Source organism: Panthera tigris, chromosome X, assembly GCF_018350195.1.
Source record: "Panthera tigris isolate Pti1 chromosome X, P.tigris_Pti1_mat1.1, whole genome shotgun sequence".
NCBI lineage: Eukaryota > Metazoa > Chordata > Mammalia > Carnivora > Felidae > Panthera > Panthera tigris.
In genome coordinates this window covers 89137223-89162779 of record NC_056677.1, presented here as the reverse complement: position 1 = coordinate 89162779, position 25557 = coordinate 89137223, and the positions used below count along the sequence as shown (strand labels likewise).

Genomic DNA, 25557 nt, shown 5'->3' with positions numbered 1-25557 from the left:
AGCTCACCCATCGCAGGGCTCAACCTCCCAAACTGTGAGATGATGACCTGAGCCAAAGTTGGATGCTTAACTGACTGAGCCACTCAGGTGCCCCTTCACTTTGATATTTTTGAAGACTTCAGGTCAGTTATTTGATAGATGGTCCCTCAATTTGGGTTTATCCCATGTTCCTCATGGTTTGATTTAGGTTATGCATCTTCAACCAGAAGATTACAGAAGTGATGCATTGTCCTTTTCAAAGTGCTTTTTATTAGGAGGCACACAATATCAGTTGTCCCATTATTGGTGATGTTAATTTTGATTACTTAGTTTAGGTGGTTTCAAAATCTACTAGATTTCTCCACTATAGACTTACTGGGTTTTTTCCCCAGTGTAATTCATACATAATCTGTAAACAGATACTTTAAGTTTGTGTAAATATCTTGTTTTTCTTCAAGCTTTTGCCCACTAGTTTCCTAATTCCAGTGTTCTTTTTATGTTTATTGGTTGGTATTGTATTGTAAGAAAGAGCCTTACCTTCTCTACCATTTGTTTATTTATTCATATATTTATATCAGTGTGCATGTATGGGTTTTAATTGTATTCCTATCTATGTATCATTTATCTAAAACCATGAGTTCATAGTAATACTTCTAATTATTATTGAATGCCACAGAGTTCATTTTGTCCTTTCTCCTTTCCATATTGTAACTCTGTTCTTTAATAATGAGAAAACTGGTTCCTATTATTCTCATGACGTCTTTTTATGTGTGCCCTTACTGACTTGTGTGGCCATGTCAGGTACAGATAGCAACTCAATTCTAGGGAGAAAGCCAGAGTTTTCCAGAATTTACCATGTGAAAGGCCCTAATTCCTTTCTAGTGCTTCTATGGGGCAGGAGGCAGATCTGACTGTGCTATCACTATGCATCCAACACTGCCTTGACTACTTATATGCCTTCATGATCTTAAAATTTTGGGACTGGATACCAGGAACCAGACTTGAAAGCAGATCTTGGGGAGCCAGGTATAGAAAAGAGCCGTGTACAATGAGACAAATGCTCTTGAAAGGCAAACAGCTGGAGTCAGAAGGCCAAAGCACTGATGACCTTCAACACCTTTTAGGGCCCCAATTTCTGCAGAAGTATATGTAGAAAAATCAGGCCATATCTCCCAGGCTCATGTTCTTCCCCATTGGCATATTCTGTGTACCATCTAATACCCTGGCTACTTAGTAATCTCTCTCTCTCTCTTTCAAAAATAAATAAATAAAACTTAAAAAAAAGTTTTAAAACATTTCTTTTTTCTCTAGAAAGTTCCTTTGTGTTCTTCAGTAAATTTGCGCCACCCCCCCCCCCAAAGAGGGACCCAGTGTTCCAGGTATTTTTCCTATCTTACATTAATTTTGCTTATTCTGTAACCTCATAGAAGTAGTATCATACAACATACCAGCTGATATTAATCAACATTATTGTGTGTGTATAGCTTGTTCATCTCATTGATGAGTATTCAATTGTATGATTATAGCACAATTTAATTATGTATTTTCCTATTGGTGGGCATTTTGGCAGATTCCAATTTTGACTATTATGAATGTAGCTGCTATAAATATGCTTTACACACGTCTCTCTTTTATTTTACAAATCTTTTTATGGACACATTTTAATTTCTCTTGGCTAAACACCTAGCAGTGGAATTTCTATGTTAACGTATAGTGTACAGTTAACTTTATAAGATACTATCAAACCTTTTCCCATTTTGATTTCCTGCATGCAAGTTGTAAGAGTTCCCGTTGCTCTACATCATCAGCAATATTTGTTAATGTCAGTCTTCATAGTTTTAGCCATTCTACTGGATTTATAGGGGTATCTCATTGTTGTTTTTTAAATTTTATTTTATTAAGTAATCTCTATGCGGAAGGTAGGGCTACAAGCTCATGACCCCGAGATCAAGAGTCAACATGTTCTACCAACTGAGCCAGCCAGGTGCCCCCTCATTGTTTTGTTTTTTAATATTTATTTTTAATTATGATAAAAACATAACACAGTGTACCATTTCTAAGTATATACTTCAGTAGTGTTAAGTATGTTTACGTTACTTTGCAACAGATTATCACAACTTTTTCATCTCACAAATCTGAAACTCTGTATCCATTAAACAACTCCCCTTACCCACTCCCTCCTTGTAACTCCTTGTAACCACTATTCTATTTTCTGTCTCTGTGAATTTAGCTATCTCATGTAAGTGGAATCATACAGCCTTTGTCTTTTTGTGGCCAGTTTATTTCACATAGTATCATTGTGTTTTTAAAATGGATTTTTATTCAGGTTTAATTAGATGTTCTATTCAATGAATTTTGACAGTTGCATATATCTGTGCAACCACTCCCCAAAACAAAATATAGAGTGTGTCCATCATCCTAGAAAGTTTCCTTGTTTCCCTTGTCAGTCATTGCTCCTACCCCAGAGACAACCACTTTTGTGATTTCTATCATCATAAATTAGTATTTTTTTCTGTTCTTTGATTTCATATAAATAGGATAATACAGCATGTACTATTATGTGCCTGGTTTTTCTCTCTCAACATAGTGGCTTTTAAGATTAATTCATGTTTTTGAAGGTAATAATAGTTCATTTTCTAAAATTGCTGAGTAGTATTTCATTTTATAAATGTATCACAGTTTATCATTCTCCTGTTGATGAACATTTGGCTACTTTCTAGTTTTTTTGGTGTAATGTATAAGGCAACTATACTCTTTTTAATTGTTAAAAAACACAAAATTACCATTTTAACTTTTTTTATGATGAATCCACCTTAGTTTCAGTTTCAGGTATAGAATTTAGTGATTCATCACTTACATAAAACACCCAGTGCTCATTACAAGTGCCTCCTTAACTATTTTTAAATACACAGTTCAGGCCTGTTAAGTATATTTTCACATTGTTGTGAAATAGATCTCCAGAACTTTTTAATCTTGCAAATCTGAAACTCTGTACCCATTAAGGAACAACTCTCTTTTTCCCCTCCCCCCAAATCCTGCTGACCACCATTCTTTTTTCTGTTTCTGTGAATCTGACTACTCTAGAAACCTTATATAAGAGGAATCACATAGCATTTGTCTTTTTGTGACTGGTTTATTCCATGCAGCATAATGTCTTTGAGGTTCATCCTTGTGATAATATGTGACTGGATTTCCTTCCTTCTTAGGGCTGAATAATACACCATTGTATGTTATTCACTCATTTCTTGGTGGACACTTTGGTTGGCTCCCCTTCTTGGCTACTGTGAATAGTGCTGCTATGAATATGGGTGTGCAAATATCTCTCTGACACCCTGCTTTCAATTCTTTGGATATATACCCAGAAGTGGGATTACTGATTCATATAGCAGCTCTATTTTTAATTTTTTGAGGAATCTTCATACAATTTTCCATAGTGATTGCACCATTTAGTTACAATCCTATCAATAGTACACAAGGCTTCCAATTTCTCCATTGCCTTGCCAATGCTTGTTATTTTCTGTTTTTTTTTTTTTTTTGGTTTTTTTTTTTTGTTTTTTTTTTGCTTTTTTTGCTTTTTTTAAATAGTAGCCACCCTAGTGGGCCTGACATGAAATATCATTGTTGTTTTGATTTCTGCTTCTCTGATGATTAGTAATATTGAACATGTTTTAATAGGCAACTATAAATATTTTATAAGTATTTTTGTTAACATATGTTTTCATTCCTCTTGGGTAAATACTTAAGAATGGACTAACTGAGCGGCACCTGGCTGAGTCTGTAGAGCATGTGACTCTTGATCTCAGGGTTGTGAGTGTGAGCCCTATGTTGGGGGTAGAGATCACTTATGAAAATAAAATCTTAAAAAAATAGACTAGATGAGTTGTAGAGCAAAGACAAATGTAACTTTATATGAAACATCCAAACAGTTCTTCTAATTAATTGGTTATAATATTTTACACTCCTTGCAGAAGCATGTGGATGTTCCATTTGCTCTAAATTCTCAGCAGCACCTGTCTTTTTGATATTTGCCTTTCTGGTATGTGTGAAGTGGTATCTTATTGTGGTTTTAATTTGCATTTTGTTGGTGGCTAAAGTTGTGAAACACCTTTTCATATGTTTATAATTTATTTGTGTATCTTCTTTTGTGAATTGCCCATTCAAATTTTTGCCATTTAATACAAAATTGCTGGGGTTTTTTTTTTTTTTGGCCTTTTAATTTTTGATTCAGAGACATTCTTTATGTATCCTGGATATAAACCTTTGGTCAGATATATGTTTTACACTATTTTTTCTAAGTCTGTGGTTTATTTGTTTTCTTAGTGGCATTTCTTGATGAGCAAAATTTTCAATTTTGAAGAAGTTCAGTTTATTATTTTATTTTATTGTCTAGAAATCCTTGCCTATTCCAAGAGTCTAGATTTAGGACTATGACCCATCTTGAATTATTTTTTTGTGTATGGACTGAGAAAATTATCAAGGTTCATTGTTTTTCCATAGAGATATCCAATGTTCCTTAACAACTGCTTTAAAAAAGCTTTCCTTTCTCCATTGAGTTAACTTTTCAATTTGGTAAAAATTAACTGACTATATGTGTGTAGGTATATTTTTGGACTCTCTACTCTGTTACATTAACTCATTAATGTACTCTACTGCCAATATCACACTACTTAATTACCAGAGCTCTGGAGTAAGTCTTAAAGTCAAGTGGTGTAAACTCTTCCAACTTGTTCTTTTCAAGATTGTTTGGATAGTGTAGTTCATTTTAATTTTCAATAAATCCTAGAATCAGCTTCTATTACTTAAGCAAAACCTTCTGGAACTTTTGATAGGAAGTGTATGAATCTGTAAATCAACTTAGGGATGATGGACATCTTAACAATATTGAATTTTCCAGTCCATTAACGTGGTATAGATCTTCATTTATTTACATTTTCTTTAATTTTTCTCATCAGTGTTTTGATGCTTTCACACTGTATTGAGTAGAAATGATGAAGAAAGATATCCTTGCTTTGGTCTTTGCCCGAGAGGAAAACGATTTAATGTTTTACTCTTGGGTTTGATGTTACCTGGAGGTTTTTTCACACATGTCCCTATTTCTGATTTTCTGTGAAAAATTTTTTTAATCATTGAGTTTTTAAAAATATATTCTCTGTCTTTAAAAGTTTATCTTTAGATTTCAAGAGTTTGACTATGATGGGTATACATGTAGTTTTCTTTGTGTTTAATCTGTTTAAGGTTCACTGAGCTTCTTAGATGTTTAAGTTGATTTTCAAATGGCAGGAGTTTGAGTATGATGTTCCTAGGTTGTATTTCTTCTGTTCGGTGTTCAATGAAGATATTCTTGGATATTTAAATGGAAATCTTTCAACAAATTCAAGAAATTTGGGGCTACTATTTCTTTTTTTTTTCTTTTCCATTCTCTCTTGTATCCATCTGAAACTGAAGTTATGTATGTGCTAGGCTGCTTGATATTATCATACAGATCCCTGCGACTCTATTCATTTTATCCCCAATCCTTTTTTCTCTGTTTTTCAGATTAGTGTATTTTTGATTGATCTCTCTTCAAGTTTATTGACTTTTCTGTCATCTCCTAAGCCAATCTAGTGAATTGTTTTTACCTCAGTTATTATATTTTCCAGCTATAGAATTTCCATTTGATTCATATTTATAGTTTCTGTTTCTCTGTGATGTTCCCTATCTGTATATTTATTTTGCATATGTTGTCTTTTAAGTCCTCAACTATTTTTGTAATATCTGCTTTAAAGTTTTTTTATGCTAGTTGCAACATCTCTATCATCTCAGGGTTGATTTCTACTGATTGCTTTTATTTTTTTGAGTATAGGTCACATTTCCCTGCTTCTTTGCATATCTAAGACTTGTTGGTTGATTGCTGAATATTATGAATGATACATTTTAGAAATTCTGGATTCTGTTATATTGCTCTGAAGAATGATTTTTTTTTTTTTTGCAGGCAGTTGTCTTAGCTAGACTCAGTTTTCAACTTCTTCTCCCATGTGGTATGCAGTAACTAAAATCTCTGGTCCATACTTGCAGGTTTAGTTGTTGCCTTTTTATAGGGTCCCTGGGACTTTCCCTAAGCATGAAAAGATTAACATTCAGCCAAAGATTTGGGAAGATTAAAAAAAAAACTTGCATTGAAGTAGAGTTGACATACAATATTATATTAATTTCAGGTGTACAACATAAAGATTCATAATTATATACTTTATTAAATGCTCACAATGATAAATGTAGTTTTGAATAAATTTTATATGTATATTTTGGGATTGAACTTGCTCTACAGCACATCACCTTCCAGGTATTCTTCCCTGACTTTCTAGGTGTCCTGTTGACTCAAAACTTTGCCTTCTGACACCTCAAACCTGCCAGGATGCAGTTTCTGCCCATAACTCATGTGCAGTTTGAGGTGCATGTAAAATCATAAAAACAAAACAAAACAAAACAAACACAAATGCAAACACACTTTTACCTATTTTAGTGTGTTTTTCAGGTTTAATTTTGCCTCCATTTATGCTTTTGTTCACTCTACTGCTTTCATGGTTTAAAAAATACTGTTCCATATTTTATGGGTTTTTTTGTCTATGAATTATTTAAAGACATGTTCCATTGTCTTCTGTCTTCCGTTGTTGCTGTCTCTTCAAATATCTAGTAATTTTTTTTTATTATGTGGGTATTTTATATAAAGACACTGTAGAGGCTCCAGGTAATATGTTCTACCAATGAGGGTTTTTTCTTTTCATCTGTTAGGTGGGTAGGGTGAGGGAGTAATCACATTAATCTAATCAGAGACTGAGCTGAATGGAAGGTGTGTTGTAGTTTTAATTAGACTCAATACACCTCTAGTCCTGTTATGTTTCCCAAGCGTGTCCCTTGAAAAGCCTGCAGAGCTCTGTATTCTTCACTTTGAAAGATTAGTATGTTCAGACTATGCTTCATATCCTTTGGTCTTTACTCTTTGGCCTCTACCCTTACCCCATGATGCTTCTATGTTTGGCAAATATCTTGAGGAAAACACCAGCCATGTGTTTGTGGCAACTTTGTGTCTTAAATATTAGGAGACTAAAGGAGGTTTCAGCCCACCTTATAGAAGCTTCCTAGTCTTCTATATAGCCTCCAATCTCAGAATATATACTGTGTGTGCGGGGGAGCCAGCTAACATTTAGGTCTCCTGAAGTTTATTAATTGTCATGCCAGTACTCCACAATTGCTGAAACTTTGCTGATTTTCTTTTTGTCAGAAAAACCCTTCTGGTAGGCTAAACCTGATCTTCAGCCTGTGCTAAGGATTAGCAAATGTCCCCGAGGAAGAAAATGGCTGGCAGCAGTCTCCTTATCTCAGAAGGGCTCCTGCCCCCCTTAATTTTAGGTCCTATTTTTTTTTTGCTTCTACGTATCCTCACGGTCTTTTAAAATATTATATTTTTGCAATTTATCTGGCTTTTTAATGTTATGGTATCAGGAATGGTAGTCTTCCATGACTTACTACATCCTACATGGTATAGAAGTCCCTCTAATTGCTATTAATATAAAAGAAAAGCTATTTAAAATGGTCTATTAGATCCTCCATGGTCTGGCTCTGCCTTGCCTCTTCATCCTTATCTCATACCACAATATTTCCCTTGTCCTCTCTGTGTCAGCCACATTGACTTTTTTTCAGTCCCTGGATTAATATGCTCCTAGCACAGAGCCTTTTAACATGCTATTTCAGTCTCTGGAACACTTTTCTCTCTTTTCTTTCTCTGGTTAATTCCACTGATCTTTTAACTCCCAACTCAATTGTTACTTTCCAGGAACCCTCCCTCAACCTCTCTGATTAGTCAAAGCCCCAATTATGCACACTTACATTATGTATCTCCCCTTTATAGGTCTTGTCAGAGTTGCACATTTACATTTATTCACGTAACTATTTAATTAAGAGGTCAGGGACCACATAACATTTTGTTCCCCATTTGTCACCATCCCTAAGCTGGTTAGCTCAGTGCCTAACATATAATAAGGTACTCAATACATGCTTTTTAAATTAATAAAGTGTTACCAGCAGGAAACATAGCATCAGAAATCTACTAATACCTGGTTAATATGTTCTAGATGACCATTGACCTCTGGGTGGTAAAGAGTGAATAGTTTGGTACAAGGGTAGGAGGTCTTGAACAATAGCTCTCTACATCAAAACAAAACAAAATGAAATAGAGGAAACAGACATAAGCAGCCATTTAGTCCATGGAGGTAGAAAACCTTATTGCCAAAATATGTAGCAATGGCTGATATAGCAATGGCAGGTACTGATGTGGTATTGCAGCTGCAGTGCAAGTAGGAATTATGCTGATGTTACTATGTCCCAGAAACATTTTCAAGCAGTTAAAGGTATCTTTAAGGCCACTTAAGCTAATGCTTGACTCGGGACCAGTTTTTTTCTGGTGATTGAATGCTTAAAGTTTTTATATAGGTGCAGTACTAACAAACATCTTGGGAAACAGGACAATTGAAGTCTTGAACATTTGATGGCAACCACTTAGGGACATATTATTGAAGGGGTGAGGTACATGACTATCCAGGAAATGTTGAGATGACCATCTTGCTAAAAAAAAAAAAAAGGTGTTCCAAAGATTCTCTGCTTCCTTGGGTTGTCCAGAATATCAGTAGGACATGACTGCATGTAGGTAGCTACCTGGTTCCTATGTGGGCTCTTCTATATTGGTTGTAGCTGAGAACATATGACGGTAAAGATCTAGGGAAAACCCAGGCCTGAACTTTTTCCATGCTAAGGCTCCTAGTGTAAAGCTAGATGCTGTGACAAATAGACCCCCAAATATTTAATGTCTCAAACATAGAAGAAGTTTTATTCTCATCCAAATAACAGTACAATGCAGATGTTCTTTGTTGGCAGGTGACTTCTTTCCAATATAGGGATTTGGGGACCCATATCATAAGATATGACCATCTTATGCCTCTGTCTTCTCCTAGGACACTGCCATCAACTGTATTCATCTATACAAGTGAAAAATAACATGAAAGGCATATATTTACTTCTTAAAAGCCTTAGCCTAGAAATGGCACATGTCACTTCCTCTAACATTTCACTCCTTAGAATTCAGTCATATGGCTACAGTTAGCTCCAGGGGAGGCTATAAAATGTGGACTAGATGTTTTTCTAATAAGAAAAGGAAATAGATTTGTGTTGAATAGCTGGCAGACATAGACACTTTGTATTCTGTCTTCTAAAAGAGATTTAGAACCTGTAGTATTGGCTGCTTGCTCCATAAGAGATGGTACAATAAAACCTTAATAAAAAGTGTCCACTTTACTAGTGTGGGCTGAATTTCCATGTCTGTCTTAGCTGGTTTAAGCTGCATTTTTACTAAGTGACTTGTCATGGGTGCCAGGCTTTTATGCTTAAAAGGCACCTTTAATGGTTAATAGTTGCCATTTCCACTAGGGATAATTTAACCTCAGCTTATATCACCCTGTTGGAGAAGTAGACTCATATTCTAAGCTAGTGTACTCCATCTCAATAAATGTCCCACTGTAGTCTCAATGCTCAACATAGAATAATTTGTGATTTAATCCTTTTCCTTATTTCCCACGTGAAATGTAGGTACAATTTGTGAAATATATGTAGAATATATAACTTTGTATATCTGTGTAAACATATTTATAGGGTAAGTTTCTATTATTAATAATTTATTGATGGTCAAATTCATCAGCTACTTTTCTGTCTTCATCTTCATCTGACTTCTCTGGTATTGATAACATTTTCCTGAAATTCTTTCTGTCATTTACCTCAGTTTCCTGAAACTCTTTCTGTGGTGTTCATAATATTGTTCTAAGTCTTTTCTCCACTTCCCTGGCCTTATTTCTCAGTCTATGTAGGATGTTCTTCCTTTTTCCTTTTTTTAAATGTTGATATTTTCCTGTTCTCTTTTTGTTCTGTAGGCTTTCCTTGGGCTATCTTAGCCACTCCCATTAATTTCATATACCATGCTTTGCATGTTTATAGTTCCCGAGTTTATTTATCCATCTAGATCAGACTTCTTTCCTGAGCTCCAAACCCTGAATATCCAACTGTCTTTGGAACAGTTCCACCTTGATGTCCCACAGGCACCTCATTCTTAACAATTCCCAAGCTGAATTAATTGGCCTTCCTCATCACCAAAATGTTGTTTTTCCATCTATTTTAGGTCAGATCCTCTAAAAGTTGAGCCTGAGATGGAGATTCTTGTTCAAATTACTCATTGCTTCAAGAGAAAGGGAGTGAGGGAAGCAGCATAGGGCAGAAGTAATAGTTCAGCAAGTATGTGATCTCAGCTGGAGACTAGCTTCAGTGTGATCTCATGGGGAAAATGCTGGAGTGCAAGTTATATCAGGAGTCCCACCTTGAGGCCAGGGAGTTGGACTTTTGTACCATTCCCAGGGAGTCAATCATTGGCTAAGGTCTGTGGGTGGGACCAAACCTTTAAGGTAAGTTGGCTTCCATTTGGCTTGGACCCTAGGACAATTTTCCTGAGAATGGAACAGCTGTGAGTTATCAGCCAACATTCACAGCAGCTGAATGATGCACAGCAAAGGGGAAATGGGTGGGACACCAACATATCCATTACTACACCATCCCTGAGTCCCCTATATCGATATATAGAACTGCTATCTGCCCAGGAATCCAGGTAGAAAGCTGGAAGTGATCATGGAGCCCTTTTCCCTCTCATCCCCTTTAAATAGTAAGAATAATAGTAATTATTGAGTGCCCATAATATAAATTTCAAATACCGTATCAAGGTTGTCAAAGACCCATGGAATGTGGTTCCTGTCTCTCTCTCTCCAGTCTTTTGTCTCATATTCTTTCCCTTACACTCTGTTCTGGCCACCCTAAACCTGTTTCAATTTCCTCAACATAACATGCTCCTACTCTCAGCCCCTCCCACCCTGTCACCTTCATCTGGTCAACCCTTTGTCCTTCCTGGCAGTCAAGTCATTACCTCCTCAAGGAAGCCTTCTCTGATCCTTCAGGCTGAATTAACATCTGAGCTCCCCCAGCATGCCATGCAACCTTCCGTAAGAATACATTTCACAGTAAAATACAGCTGTCAGCTTATTTGTCTATCACCCCTCTTTGAATGTGAGCTCTTTTCATTTTGTGTATCTCTGCATCTCTAGCATGTATGTAGTACAGTGCCTTGGACATGTGGGCACACACTGAATGCTTTTCGCATTAGTGAAAAAATGATGCAAAGGGAAAATGTGGTAAAAATTCTACATGTTTCTTCTGAAACAAGTTTTATAGAGTTTGGCCTGATGTTTATGTAGGCTATTTATTTTAATACACACTGGATAGATGAATATCCACAAATAGACAATCTGTTATTGTATTAAACTTCTTTAGTTCTCCTGGCTCACTGAGCTCCATTCCAGAGTCTTCAATGAATCAGGAAGAAAGCCACAGACCTAATATTCACTTAAAATATGCTAAGATAGATCTCTCTGTAAAATCTCCCTCTGACCATTGCATTAATTTTCTATCACTGCCTATGATACTGTATATATATACTACATATATATATATATATAATATATTTATAATATATATATTGTCTTCATCCTTATTTCTAGCACACAGCTCCTAAAACTTTTGGAATTCCCTAAGTGAGGAGAATGGTAAAGTTGTATTTTGTTATGTTAACGAGATGTTTGGAGTACATCTAAGGATGGTAGCTGGTTGCCAGGGGAACCAACCACGTGATTAGAAGATTGAGGCTTTCAGTCCCACCCCCTTGACAATTGGGGAAGGGAGAGGGGCTGAAGGTTGAATGAATCAGGAATGGCCCATGATTTAATCAATCACGTCTATATAATGAAGCCTTCATAAAAACTTCAAGGGACAGGGTTTGGAGAGCTTCTAGGTTGGTGAACATGTGGAGATTTGGGGAGAGTGGCACATGCTTGGAGAGGGCATGAAAGTTCCACACATTTCCCCTATACCTTGCCCTATGCATCTCTTCCATCTAGCTGTTCCTGAATTATATCCTTTTATAATAAACTGGTAACCTAGTAAGTAAAATGTTTCTGTGAATTTTGCGAGTCACTCTAGCAAATTATTGGAACCTCCAATCTATTCCTGGTTTGTCAGAAACCCAGGTGACCTGGATTTGTCACTGGTGTCTGAAGTGTGTGTATATGGGAGCAATCTTGTAGAACTGAATCCTTAGCTTGTGGTATCTGATGCTATCTCCAGGCAGGTATTGTCAGAATTGAATTATAGGACACCCAGCTGGTGTTGAATAATTGCTTGGTTATGTGGGAAGCCCCTTTCCCCAACAGACACAGTGGAATTGGTGAACAGAACCTTTATGGCCATACCAAAATAGCACAGACTTAGTGGCTTAATACAACACCCATTTATTATCTCAGTGTTCTGTAGATCAGAAGTCTATGTGTACTCAGCTGGGTGCTCCACTTAGTATCACACAAGGCTGAAGTTAAGGTGTCAGTCACACTGGACCCTTATTTGGAGTCTCTGGGGGTAAATCACTTCTAGGCTCAGTCAGATTGTCAGCAGAATTTAGTTCTGTACAGTTGTAAGACTGAAGTCCCTATTCCCTTGCTGGGTGTCAGCTGAGAGCTGTCTGCAGCTTCCAGAGGCTGCCCATATTCCCTGATTTGTAGCCTCCTTCCTCTATTTTCAAGGTCGACAATGGAGTGTTGAGTCCTCACACTTTGAATCTCTCTGACTCTTGCTCCTCCCTCTTCTTCTGGTTTGAAGGGCTCATATAATCAGATTAGGCCTACTTTTTGCCATATAACTTAACAATCACAAGACTAAAATCAGAGATTGGAGATAATGGGGGCCAAAATTCAGCTTATCACAGCAACCAGTCATAGGAAGAATGAAGAGAAGGGTATGTGCTCTAAACTCTAGTCCCCAGTTGTGACAGGACAGTTGTGACTTTTCTCTCTCCCTCTGTTTCCAGATGAAGGACCTACGTCATGAAAATATTAACCCTTTATTGGGCTTCTTCTATGATTCAGGAATGTTTGCCATTGTGACAGAATTCTGTTCCAGAAGGAGCCTAGAAGACATATTGACAAATCAGGATGTGAAACTTGACTGGATGTTTAAATCATCACTCCTGCTGGATCTCATCAAGGTTAATGGAAAGACTGAGGAAATTTTAGATTTTCCCTAGAGATTAGAATTTAAATGTTTTTAGGATGTTTTATTTTCCTTGGGTCATTGTGATGATCTCACTTTTCCACCTTCCTACCCATGGTCTGCCCCCATCCCTTCTCGTAGTCCCTTTGTCCATATCTATTATAAGGTACTGATATAGAAAAGATTTACTCCTCCCACCCCTGTTCCTCAATTTGAGGGCCAGATTTGTCTTTACTTCCTGTTGCCATTGAGCACTCTTTGCCTTAAGCAATACTTTCTTCCATCCTGTTTCTCTGCGTTCTGGATGTGGAAAAGTACTCATTCTCAGATCCTTTGGTGCTGCTTAGCTTCATCTCCTGGTTCGCCTTCTAAAAGGTGTTTCAGTCTAGAACAGGTGACAGGTCTTTACATACCATTGGTGTAAATATAAAACTCAGCATGACCAGAAAGCCAAAAGACCATAGGGTCTATTGGGCAGCAACTCCATTCTCTGAGGCAAGGACTATTGACAGCTAAGGGGGTTCATGGATGGGTCTATGTATTGGCTTTAGTGCAGTCCTTGAACTCCTTGGAATAATATGCAAATTTTATCTACATGCATTTTTATGGAGCTGAACTGCTTAATCAATGATTTGTTGAGCTTCTTGCATATTGACCAGTCTTGACCTTTCTATTGTGGCCTAACCCTTTCCAAGGTAGCTTTATAGACATTATCGCATTCCAATTGTCCATAAAATGTGATTAGCCTCCTTTTACGGAGGTTCAGAGAAGCTAAATGAGGTATACTTTGTTATATAGTGTCTGCCATACATAGTAAGTGCTCAATAAATATTTATCAGCCAACTATTAAGTGGCAGAGCTGATAATAGAATCCAAATCTCCTGATTTTAATTCTAGTACTCTTTCCACTCATCCTATAAGCAAGGTCTCGTGAGTTAAGGGAGAATCTTCTAAATGACAGTCCTCTCAGGCCCATGATGAATGAAAGCCAAGCATTAGACAACCCCGGGGGAAATCTCACCCACTGCAGACTTGGCTTGGAAGTACTGGGGACTGCAGATTTTCTGAGGGCACAGGATGTAAAGCATACAAACACAAAGGGGTGTCAGGCCACAAAATAGAGCAAGATACTTAAAAGGGCTCAGCATAAACAGTTCTGAGATGATTGCACTAGAATATGAATTGCATTTATATGTGAACGAATAAACCCATCTGATAGAGTCCTGGTGGATTACATTTGAATGTCATATAAAGTTGCCCAGCAAGCTGCAAAGATCAGCAGTATTCAGCTTTCGTGGTATATTTTTAATTACAAAAATACCGTATGAAATGAAATTTAAAATCACATGATATAAATATATATGGGAATACATTGACATTTACTCTACCCTCTTTCACATCTTCCCCCAAAGTTAACCACTGATGACAATTCGGTGATTAACCTTGCAATTCATTTCATGTGTATTTACATACATTATAGATTTGGTTGTTTTTAAAAATACATGATGTCACATAGTTTTGCATCTTAGTATTTTTCACTTACTTTATGGCTTAGAGATGATTCCCTGTTCGTACATACGGATCTATTTTATTGCTGTTAACTGCTGGAGAATATACCACAGTTGGGATGCACCACAATTTGGACGGTTCCTTCTTGATACGTATTTACTATAGTTTTAATGATATAATATTATAAAGCAGAGCTGCCTTGAGCATTCTGGTGTATGTCTCCTTGTGCAGATGTACAAGCGTTTCTTTAGAGGGGAAGCAGAATCCTTAGGTCACAGGGTATGCATGCTTTCAATTTTGATACCTGTTGCCAAATTGCCCACCAAAAAAGTGAACCAATTTTCATTCCTGCCAATGGTGGATGAAAGTTGGGCTAGACTTTTTGGGGGGAAATCAGAATATTTCAATTCTTGGAAATTATGTATGCATGGATCTATCCTATGTTTGAAATGTCAATAAATTTCCCAATAACAGACACTTCTCTATACATACAAGATACATTTATTCATCAAAGCATAAAATTTTAGAGCTGGAAAGGACCTGGAAATAATTCTTGTTGTCAAAGTTTTGCTTTGCTTGCATATAAGAAAAAAGGGCTGAATCCTTGACTATAATAGCTCATACCATTAACAAGCTCAGACACTGGCTTCTAAAAGCACAAAATAGTTAAATAAGTTACTAAATAAATCCTGTTTGTATCATCTGCAGGGCATGAAGTACTTACACCACAGAGAGTTTGCTCATGGGAGGCTGAAGTCTAGGAACTGTGTGGTTGATGGGCGTTTTGTACTAAAAGTGACAGATTACGGCTTTAATGATATCTTGGAAACACTAAGACTCTCCCAAGAAGAACCTTCTGCAGAAGGTAAGCAATGTATTATGCCCTTCTGATGCATACAAGGTAACTCCAAAATTCAAATGAGAATACAAACTGAATTAAAGCCTCAGGCCAATTCAACTACCCACTTTTGTTGAAAATTCAGCCTCATTTCCAAGCCAAAGGAGTTGAATGAAGTCTGCAGGCTGTAATCTCAGCACAGCCTACCCTTCAGAACAAAGCCAGTGCAATAATGTTGAGTTCCTGCTGTGGCAGGATTAGGCGGTATTGTTTGGAGACCCCAGGAGTCTCTGGAGGAACTTGCTGAGCTATAGGCACACAGTAGGTGCTCAATAAATACTTGTCAGGTTGAATGGAAGGTAATTTGGTAGCTGGACCCCCACGAAGCAATGCTGGAATGGGATGTCACTAGAGCCTACCCTCACTGTCTCAGTCTGAGAGAAAGAAGCAAGGAGGGGGCTCCCAACAAGTAAATACTCTGTGGGTTGTGTGGGATGGCTTCAGACAGAACTATGGCCTTCTAGTAAATAAGTAGGTATGCCTGTAAACTCCCGTTTTGTGTTTTTGTCTTCTGTTTAGGGCCCCAGTGGCAGCACCAAACAATGCCTGTAGGGGTCATAACAGATCAAAGAAAAAGGAGAAATCTGAGATGGGGAATTGGGAGTGGGTGAGTGAAAAATAGGAGGGAATGTACTGATGGAAGAGATGAAGGAAGAAAGAGAAAGAGTAAGAGGAGAGAATAAACTGAGTTAAATACATATAGGAAACTTGGGCATTAAAGGTTTTAACGAGCACTGCAAGGGTGAAGAAGAGAGTGACATAAAAACACAGAGAAACCGACAACCCCAAAAAGGCAGACAGAGGGACATATCAAGATTACAACATATACTCATATTCTTAAGAGTCTGTGGCATTGGAATTTTTCACACTGCAGACTTTACTACATAAGAGAAACGAAACTGAAAGACACAGGGAGGACACATGCATACAGACAGACAGACAGCTCAGCCATGAGTGGCATCATCTTCGTGCTGTATAAAACTTATGGAATAGGGGCGCCTGGGTGGCTCAGTCGGTTAAGCGGCCGACTTCGGCTCAGGTCATGATCTCGTGGTCCGTGAGTTCGAGCCCCGCGTCGGCTCTGTGCTGACAGCTCAGAGCCCGGAGCCTGTTTCAGATTCTGTGTCTCCCTCTCTCTGACCCTCCCCCGTTCATGCTCTGTCTCTCTCTGTCTCAAAAATAAATAAACGTTAAAAAACAACAACAACAACAACAACAACAACAAAAAACTTACGGAATACTGAACTTTAGGGAGGCATCTAGTCCAACTTTCTCATTTTACAGATGAGATCACTGAGACTCAAGGTTTGCCCAAGTCCTGCAGCTACTTAGCAGCAGTGCCAGAAATTCAGTTCAGGTTTTTGGAAGACTGGCCCCTACACCTAGCTAAATTATGGCTTGTAATAACATTTTCCTTTCTCTGCCCATCCATGCTTGGGAGGACTTGAAGCTCCTGGTAATCACAGTAAAAACCATGTGATATTCTCTCTTTCTCTCTCCGCCCCCCGCCTTTTCTGTGGACCTGTTCTTGTTGCCAAGTTAGTCTTATGGTTATTGTTTGGCTAATTCCAATTTGAAATCTTGAGTAGTTGCCTGGTGTTAATGCTGAGGATGTTGAGGACAACAGCTGCAGATTGGCAAGTACTTAGCTTCCTGTCACTATGAGTCATCTATAAAAGATAAAACACAATGACCAGCCTCCCAGAGTTCCACTTAATTCACAGGTTGGAAACTTGCAAACTTAAGAAACTCTGGTATTAGAGTGGGGAAAGAATAGTGTGTGTGTGTGTGTGTGTGTGTGTGTGTGTGTGTATGGATCCGGTCTGTCTCTTGCTCTCTCTCCCTCTTACTGTTTCATTTCACTCTCCAAATTTCAATGGCAGTCTGGATGCTCAAATCCATTCTTCACGCACTGCAGCCAGAGGGTTGTTTTCTCAACTGCAAATCTGATCATGTTACAGCTGTGCCAAAATTCACTGAATGGCTTCCCATTGCTCGTAGGATAAAGTTCAAATTCCTTTACATGGCTTATGAGCCCTGTGTGGTTTGGGCCTTGTGGACCTCTCGTGCTTAATCACTCCCTCTCCACCTCTGTGCTCTAGCAGTACTGAGCTCCTTCCAGTTGTTTACCCCAGGCTCTCTCTTACTTGCAGGTCTTCACACATGCTGTGCCCATTCCTTGGGACACTTTTCCTTCCCAGTCTGTTATACACTCCTCTGAGTCTGGCTAAATTCTACTCTTTCTTCAGGGCTTAACTTTAATACCACTGATTTAAGAGCCTTTCCATAACCCCCTTTGCTCAGCTAAGCTCCTCTCTTTATGATCCTTAGGGCTTTGAACTTTGTTGTTTTTTTATATTAAACATTTAAAAATGTTTATTTATTTTTTGAGAGGGAGAGAGACAGAACACGAGCAGGGGAGGGGCAAAGAGAGAGGGAGACACTGAATCTGAAGCAGGCTCCAGGCTCTGAGCTGTCAGTACAGAGTCCATCGTGGGGCTCCAACTTGTGAACCGTGAGATGGTGACCTGAGCCGAAGTCGGATGCTTAACCCTGAGCCAAGCAGGTGCCCCTGAACTTTGTTGTAATACCATACTTTAAAAACAATTTTCTAATGTTTATTCATTTTTGAGAGACACAGCATGAGCAGGGAAGGGGCAGAGAGAGGGAGACACAGAATCTGAAACAGGCTCCAGGTTCTAAGCTGTCAGCACAGAGCCTGACACGGGGCTCGAACTCACAAACTGTGAGATCCTGACCTGAGCCAAAGTCGGACGCTCAACCGACTGAGCCACCCAGGTGCCCCAGTTATAATACCATACTTTGTTGATATGGCATTCTGTCTTCTCTCCCTTCCCAACCTATAAGCTCTGCAAAGGCAAGAAACAGGCTTGCCTCCCTCAGTGCCTTTCACAGCATCTGGCAAATCAAATGTTGGTTGAATCAGTGAATGGATGGAATAAAATGAAATAATGAACCTTACTGCTTCCCTCTTAGATGACAGGGCTAATAGAATCTTATAATTAGGAGGCCCTTGCAAATCATCTGGCTCAACTTCCATTTTACAGATGGGGAAGCTGAGGTTTGGTAAGGTGACCAAGCTAAGATTGTGAACCCCTGTCTCTTGACTTTCAACTCTATGTTCTTTTGTACTTCACCACACTGGCTCTCCACAGTTGATTTTTATCACCATAGCAAGGCTCAGAGTTAGTACTGGCATCAGCAGATACAAAACAAGCCAAAGTAATTTTTCTAGTTTTCCTGAGAGTTCAAGTCTAATGGCAGGTAGTGGCTCTTACTTGGCTCTGGAGTGGGGATGGGGAAATGGGGGTAGGTTGTAAGTGTATTCATTACTGTCCACTTTCAATTATGTAAGTATAGTGCAGATAAAGCCTCATTTTAGCCATTAACAACATACATGTAAGTGCTCTTTGAAAATACTATTTGGTAATGATTGTATTTAATCACCCCGCTTTTTACCAGAGAGTTTCGCCCTCTTTTCCCTTCTTGTGCTTTTAAATGTGCAGGAGAGAGGGTAACAGAAGAAGCAGCTGCGTTTTTCTTGCTCCAAGATACACCCCCCCCGCCCCTCCAAACCATATCAGAAATGTATTCCTGACATCCCACAGTCAGAAATGTATTCTTTTCACCAAAGTAGCGTTCAATCTTTTGGTTATTTGCAAATACAAATCCTCCTAGACAAGAAGATATAATGGCAAAATCATTATAGTAAAAATATCAGAGAATGTCATGAGGGTGGGAGAATATAGGGGTGTGGGACAAAGGCTGGGGACACCTGGGAGACAAAGGGAGAAAGTGAGTACATGATTGGGGGTGAGGCTAGAATTCCCTGTTCCACCATTTTGATCAGGATTGGCTCAAAATAGGAATTTCCAGGGCGAGTTTCTCTTTCCCGGGTTTCACTAACAAATCAAAATAACCTCTGACCTTTCCATCCTCTGGCCTGCTTCCCATGGGCTAGTCCCGTGGGCCCTCTTCCCAATACCCCAAAATTTATAGAGATGAAAAGTTAGCCAGCACTTTCCCCCTGCACTCACCCTCACCCTCAGCAGACACTGTTCTCCAGCCTTCCTTCCTGGACTCCAACCCCTTATTTACTCCAAACATCTCCCCTCCAAGGAGCACATGAATCCCATCCCCAGCCCTGTCACTACCTTCATTATAGCCTTCCTGTGTATCTGGTTCCCTGTCCTGTTGCTGCTTCCCCCATCCCCCATTCAGGCCCCCTTCCCCTCTCCTCTGGCTCTTACTGTAATAACTTCCTAGCTAGTCTCCCTGACTCCAGCCTCTCTCCTTCTTCAATCCAGTTTGTGCAGGTTGCCAGATTAATCTTCCAAAAACAGCTTTCATCAAATCCCTCTCCAGCTCCCGCACCCCTACTGCCTTTTGTATTCACTCCAAATGCCTTCATTTGACTCTCAGGGCCTCTCACCTTCTGCCCTCATTCTTCCAGCCACTCTCCCTCCCCCACTTCATCAAGCCCATTTCTCATTTCTCATTATTCCTTAACAGAGCCCTTCTCTTCAGCCAAGCTAATCTGCTTACCACCACCCCCATCTGCAATTTGCTCCTTCCTACTTCTCGTTCTTTTGCATGTACTGTTCTTTCTCCCTGCAAAGCCCTTACCCTCTCAGCTCTAGGAAACTGCATCCTTGACCTTTTGAACAAACTCCTTTAAGATTTAAGTTTTTCCGGGAAGCCTTCCTGGATTAATTTGATCAGCTGTTTTCTCTTTTTCTAGTTTGAACTTCATGGAATTGCCAATATTCAACCATTTTTGACCCACAGAAATGGCAATTTCATATGATTCAATGTAAAAGGCTGCCTCCAACTTTTGACTAGTCCATTTATATTATTAATGTGTATTTCTTTCTACATTACTTAAGTGGCCCTGCCGTGTATTGCAGTCAGGGGTTCACAGGTCTGTCTTGCCCACTGGTCTGTGAACTCTACGAGGGCAGAGGCAAGGTCAAATTCATCTCTGGCACCATCCCTGTGCCTCGTACATAGTAGACCCTCAATAAATATTTGTAGAACTGACTTGAAGGGACTGTTGCACTTTTTGCTCTGTGAGGAATAGAGGGAGCCTGGAGATCCTCTAATCCTCTTAGAGAAGACCTGCAGAAAGCAACTTGTGAATCCCTGAGCTCCAACACAATCAAATTACCAGGCACATATAGATCTCAGCAAACAGCAAATCTATGGCAACCAGAGTGGTTGTGTACTTGCCTTTCCCTGGCAGCCTGCCAATTGCTACTTGCAGGTTCAAGAGAGCAAGAAAGGAAGTGCCAGATAGTTTTGCTACTTTGAGCTTCTCTGCCCTTCCCCACACCTCTGCTGTGTCTGCCTGCATGGTCCTGGAGTGGGGAGAGTAGTATGCTTTCCTCTGTGCATAATTTCTTAGATTCATAGATTTGGACCCTGGGGGGCACTAGCATGCCATTCTGTCTAATAAAAATATAAAGCAGTCAATGAAACAGCACCCTTGGAACCCTTGAGGGCATTGCAGATGCTGTCAGTTAATCCTTCCTGCATTTATTACACAATGCTTTCTTTTCAGAGTTGCTATGGACGGCCCCTGAACTGTTGAGAGCTCCAAACGGCAGCAGGTTAGGTTCTTTTGCAGGAGATGTCTATAGCTTTGCCATCATCATGCAAGAAGTGATGGTCCGGGGCACCCCATTCTGCATGGTGGATCTGCCTGCCAAAGGTAAGCAGGAGGTGAGAAAAGAGCACTGGGGGCCACCATGACCCAGATCATCAGCCTAACCCAGGCTGTTGTAATTTGCCACAAGAGTGAACACTGTCATCTGTCTGTGCTAACTGCCTGCTAGTCTGCAAATAACTCGAGTTGTGCACAGGTGGGACTTGGAGCCAAACAGATTTAGGCATTTGGAAGAAATTCCGTAACCCAAGAAGCTGGCTTTTCCCAAACTGTGATGCAAGCCAAGGACCTACAGGACCTATGTTGGTCCTTTTTTTTTTTTTTTTTTAAGGAGCCTCGTCTACTTTGAGACACTCCATGCCAGGTATTTCAGTACCCCTCATGATGCTGGTGAATGGCAAGGTCCTTCCATATTTTCATACCATAGGCTTTCATCCTCATCTTTCATGAAAATGTTTGACTACCAGGCACAATACATCAATGAATGGTAAAATCAGTGGGCAAAAGTTTGAGGGGAAACAGGATATTTGCATATTCTAAGAGTGTAAACCCACTAGATACTTAGTAATTACAGGTGGAAAAATAATACGTTTACTAACAGAGGATCCTGCAGACACTACCTTAACCAAGTGATCGAGGCATGTTGACCTCATGTACCCCTTGAAGTGATACACCAAGAAGGGCACAATATCACCCTTGTGGAATTTTTGCAAAAAATGCATAACCTGAATCTAACGATGAGAAAACATCAGGCACACCCCTAAGTGAGAGACATTCTGCAAAATAACTGTCCAATACTCATCAAAAGTCATGAAACACAGTGACAGAATAAGGAACCATCATGGATTGAAGGAGACTGCGACACAATAATTAACTGTAGATTGGGATCTTGAATTGGATTCAAGATTGTGGGATAGAGGAGGGATATTAGGAATAAAATCGATGAAATTCAAATAAAGACTAGAACAGTAGTATTAGTATTGTACCAAATGTTCATTTCCTTTGTACTATGGTTATATAAGCTATTAACATTAGGGAAGCTGAGTGAAGGGTATACAGGGAATTATTACACTACTTTTACAACTTTCCTGGAAGTCTAAATTCATTTCAAGATAAAAAATAAAAAATGCAAACAAAACAAAGCAAAGAAACCCCAAATACTTAACTATCCTTTGCCCTACTCAGAGTCCCATATCATTCCTCTACTCAAAACTCTCTGAGTGTTTACCATCATTTGTCAAATGAAGCCCAGATTCCTCACATGACATACAAGGCTCTTCATAATCTGGCCCCTAGCCACGTATCTAAGCTTATCTTCTGTCACCCCCTGCACGCCAGCTAAACCACATGACTGGAAGCACCTTGGTCTCTTTGTGCCTTCAGGAGTGCTGTTCACAGTACCTGGAATGCCCTCACCTTCTCCCCACTTTGCATCATCCAATTTTTACCATCTGCCCTGGAAAACCTTTTATAACTTCTTTTGTGTGGGCCAGGTGCCCCCTCTGTGCATCCCTGTGTGTATGTCTGCTAGAAGGCTTATATTGTTGGTCATTATTTATTTCCTCAATTGGACTATTAGGTCCTGAGGGGTATGAATTATGCTGAGCCTCAGCAGAGAGGTAACCCATTCAACTCAGTGGTATTCTGGTAAAAGGATAAGGACTCCCTTTACCAGAGAGCAGATGAGGGCAGTCAAACCCCAAGGGATTGGTTCACATGGAATCTATTACACTGAGGGCAGGGTGCTGCAGTAGAGAAACTATTCCTGGTATAGGCCAACCGGGGCCAAAGAAGCAGAAGTGTGATGTGACAAGGCGCTGAGAAGTCAGAGGCAACAGCTGAAATTCTTTCATAGAAACAAGGGGACACTTACTATGGTATGAAGCAACACTGTTGGAGTGTTGTAGCCAATGTAAGGGTGGGGAGGGTGCACTGGTGGGGCAAGCAAGGTTTGGTTCATGATAAGAATATTGGAGTTGGGGGTGTTGGGAGGTGTTTAAGGATAAGAAATGAGCTCAAGAGATAGGGCTTGGATTTTACCCTCTGTGTTATGAGAAGTCGTGAAAGGGTTTTAAGCAAGAAAGTGACATGGCCAGATTCGTGTTTTAAGAATGTTTGGCAGAAGGCTAGGCTGGTCCAGTTTGAGTGTGGGTTGCTGAGGACATTGGAGGCTATTTTCTCCTACTTCCAGGGAGTTCTCTCAGTCTCCCTGATCTAGATCTTTGCTCACTAATGGTTTTTGGGTCTTGAACAGGGAGTTTTGGAACTCCTACTTGAAGTCTGAGGCATTTGGAAGTGAGACTGCCTGGGGTAAAATTCAAATTCTGTTACTAGCCTTGTGACTTTGAGCAATTTACTTTCTTTCTGTCCCTCATTTTCTCCTTCTGTAAAATAAAAATAAGGGTTCCTACCTCATCTGTTTGTAGTGAGAATCTAATGAAAGAATGCATTCAGTGTGGTTAGCCCATAGTCTGATACATAGTAAATTTTCCACTGAAAGTGAAGTTTAAGGACAAGCAGTCAGGAAGATCCAGATGAGGTCTTAAACTATTGACTGGAGTTCTTAATCCTCTTTCCCTAGGGGCCAGGCAGGGCTCACAGCATGGATCTGGGCTGGGCCTGGGCCTTCAGGGAGGGCTAAGTGGGTCTACTGTGGGGACTGAAAAGTTTAGATGATTTGGGGGTCATTGAAGGGAGCCAGATCATTGGAGGTGTGTAGTGTTAGAATCAACGTCAGATAGGCCACATCTAAAACCTAGTAGGAGCAGGATAAAGCTGTACCTAAATGATACTAATAGCCCAACTGATTATTTTCTTGTCCCCTCATCAATTGAATGACACATCCTTTGCTCAGATACAATTTATATTCAAGCCACCTAAGGAGAAAGCAAAGGAGATGGCTTTCTGTGATTTTTCCTGATTAACCCCTTTCTTGGCTAAAACTCTATGATCTTTGCCAAATCCTAGTGCTTTTTCTACAATTTATAAGACTTTTTCTTCTTGTTTCTGGACAGAAATCATAGACAGACTTAAGAAGCCTCCTCCTGTGTACAGACCAGTGGTTCCTCCTGAATATGCCCCTGCAGAATGTCTCCAGCTAATGAAGCAGTGCTGGGCTGAAGCTGCAGAACAGCGACCAACTTTTGATGAAATATTTAATCAGGTAAGTACTCTCTGAATCTTAGCATTGCCCAGAAGTCATCCCAAAGCCGGCCTACCAAAACTAAGTATTTGGGTTCTCATCATATTGTGAAAGGAATCTCTTGCAAAAGAGAACATCACTCCTCTTGGGGAAGTAGCATGGGGTGGCTAGTTGGAGGCTTTTGATCCTGGAGCATTCCTAGCACATCCTCCAAGAGAGCAATGGTTGGTTTTAATGTTCTTTGGTATATGAACCTCTGTTCCAGACCACCCACAATCTGACCTAACCAACCTTTCAGAAATAAAATTGAACCACTGGGCATTTGCAAGGCAATGGCATTGAGACTGTTAAAAGATGGGTATCATGGAAGAGATGTATGTGGACCCTCATAGAGCCATGTTTGCTTTGGAGATCCCAGAGAACTCTGCTGAGTATACCATTTAAGTGATGCCAGGTGGTTTTGGAGGGTCAGGAAAGATAAATGGTGTTTGAAAGTGTGCTCATGATGGAAGAAAGTGCAAATGGGGAGTAGAAAAGGAGGAGATTTTTAGGTTCCTAGGGAACTCCTTGAGGCAATAGAGTGCACGGAAAATGATAACTTCTCTCCTTAAGATATTGAATTTCTAAAGAGTTTGATTCTTTCCCTATAGTTGGGGATGAAAAAGGGGAAATGAGGTAAGGACAGAGAAAGCCCTGCTAAGGGAGCTAAAGTGCAGTTCCTATGTAGGAACATGCTGCTTAGGGCTTTGTTGAAACTACAGGATACCGAAACTGAGGGTGCTTTCTGTGAGTGCTGTGTCAGCTCTGGTGGAGAGGCTTTTGAGCCTGGCTGGAGTACAGCACTGAGATGCTTTGTGAGTGGCAGGTATCTGAGGCGGAAAAAAGAAACAGTTGGATGGAAAGCCTGAGGGGGCCCTGCATATGAAGTCATCCATGTCCCCAGCTAACAATGCCTCCATTAGCCTGGCTGGGTTTCTTGAGGACACTCAAACAGGTGTTTAATAGTATGGAAAAGGCAAAGGACCATGAAGGTCACATTTCTGAAAACTTACCATGAGGCAGGAGAAAAAGCATTTGCTCTTGTGTTGATGCTACAGATGTTATTTCAGAAGGCAGCAGAGAAGCTGGTGATAGACAGAAGGAGTGCACATCATACGGCCTTCAAACAAGACATTGGTAGGA

At 39.7% G+C, this 25557-nt stretch overlaps 1 protein-coding gene across 1 annotated transcript in view; it reads left to right on the top strand.

Annotated features, from left to right (window-relative positions):
* The window catches only part of GUCY2F (guanylate cyclase 2F, retinal), a 95871-nt gene that overhangs the window by 48413 nt on the left and 21901 nt on the right, over positions 1-25557 (top strand). Inside the window, exons 8-11 of the mRNA XM_007091050.2 lie at positions 12959-13135; positions 15358-15514; positions 21129-21278; positions 24248-24396. Coding sequence (XP_007091112.1) covers positions 12959-13135; positions 15358-15514; positions 21129-21278; positions 24248-24396 — 633 coding nt within the window. The remainder of the gene's footprint in view (positions 1-12958; positions 13136-15357; positions 15515-21128; positions 21279-24247; positions 24397-25557) is intronic.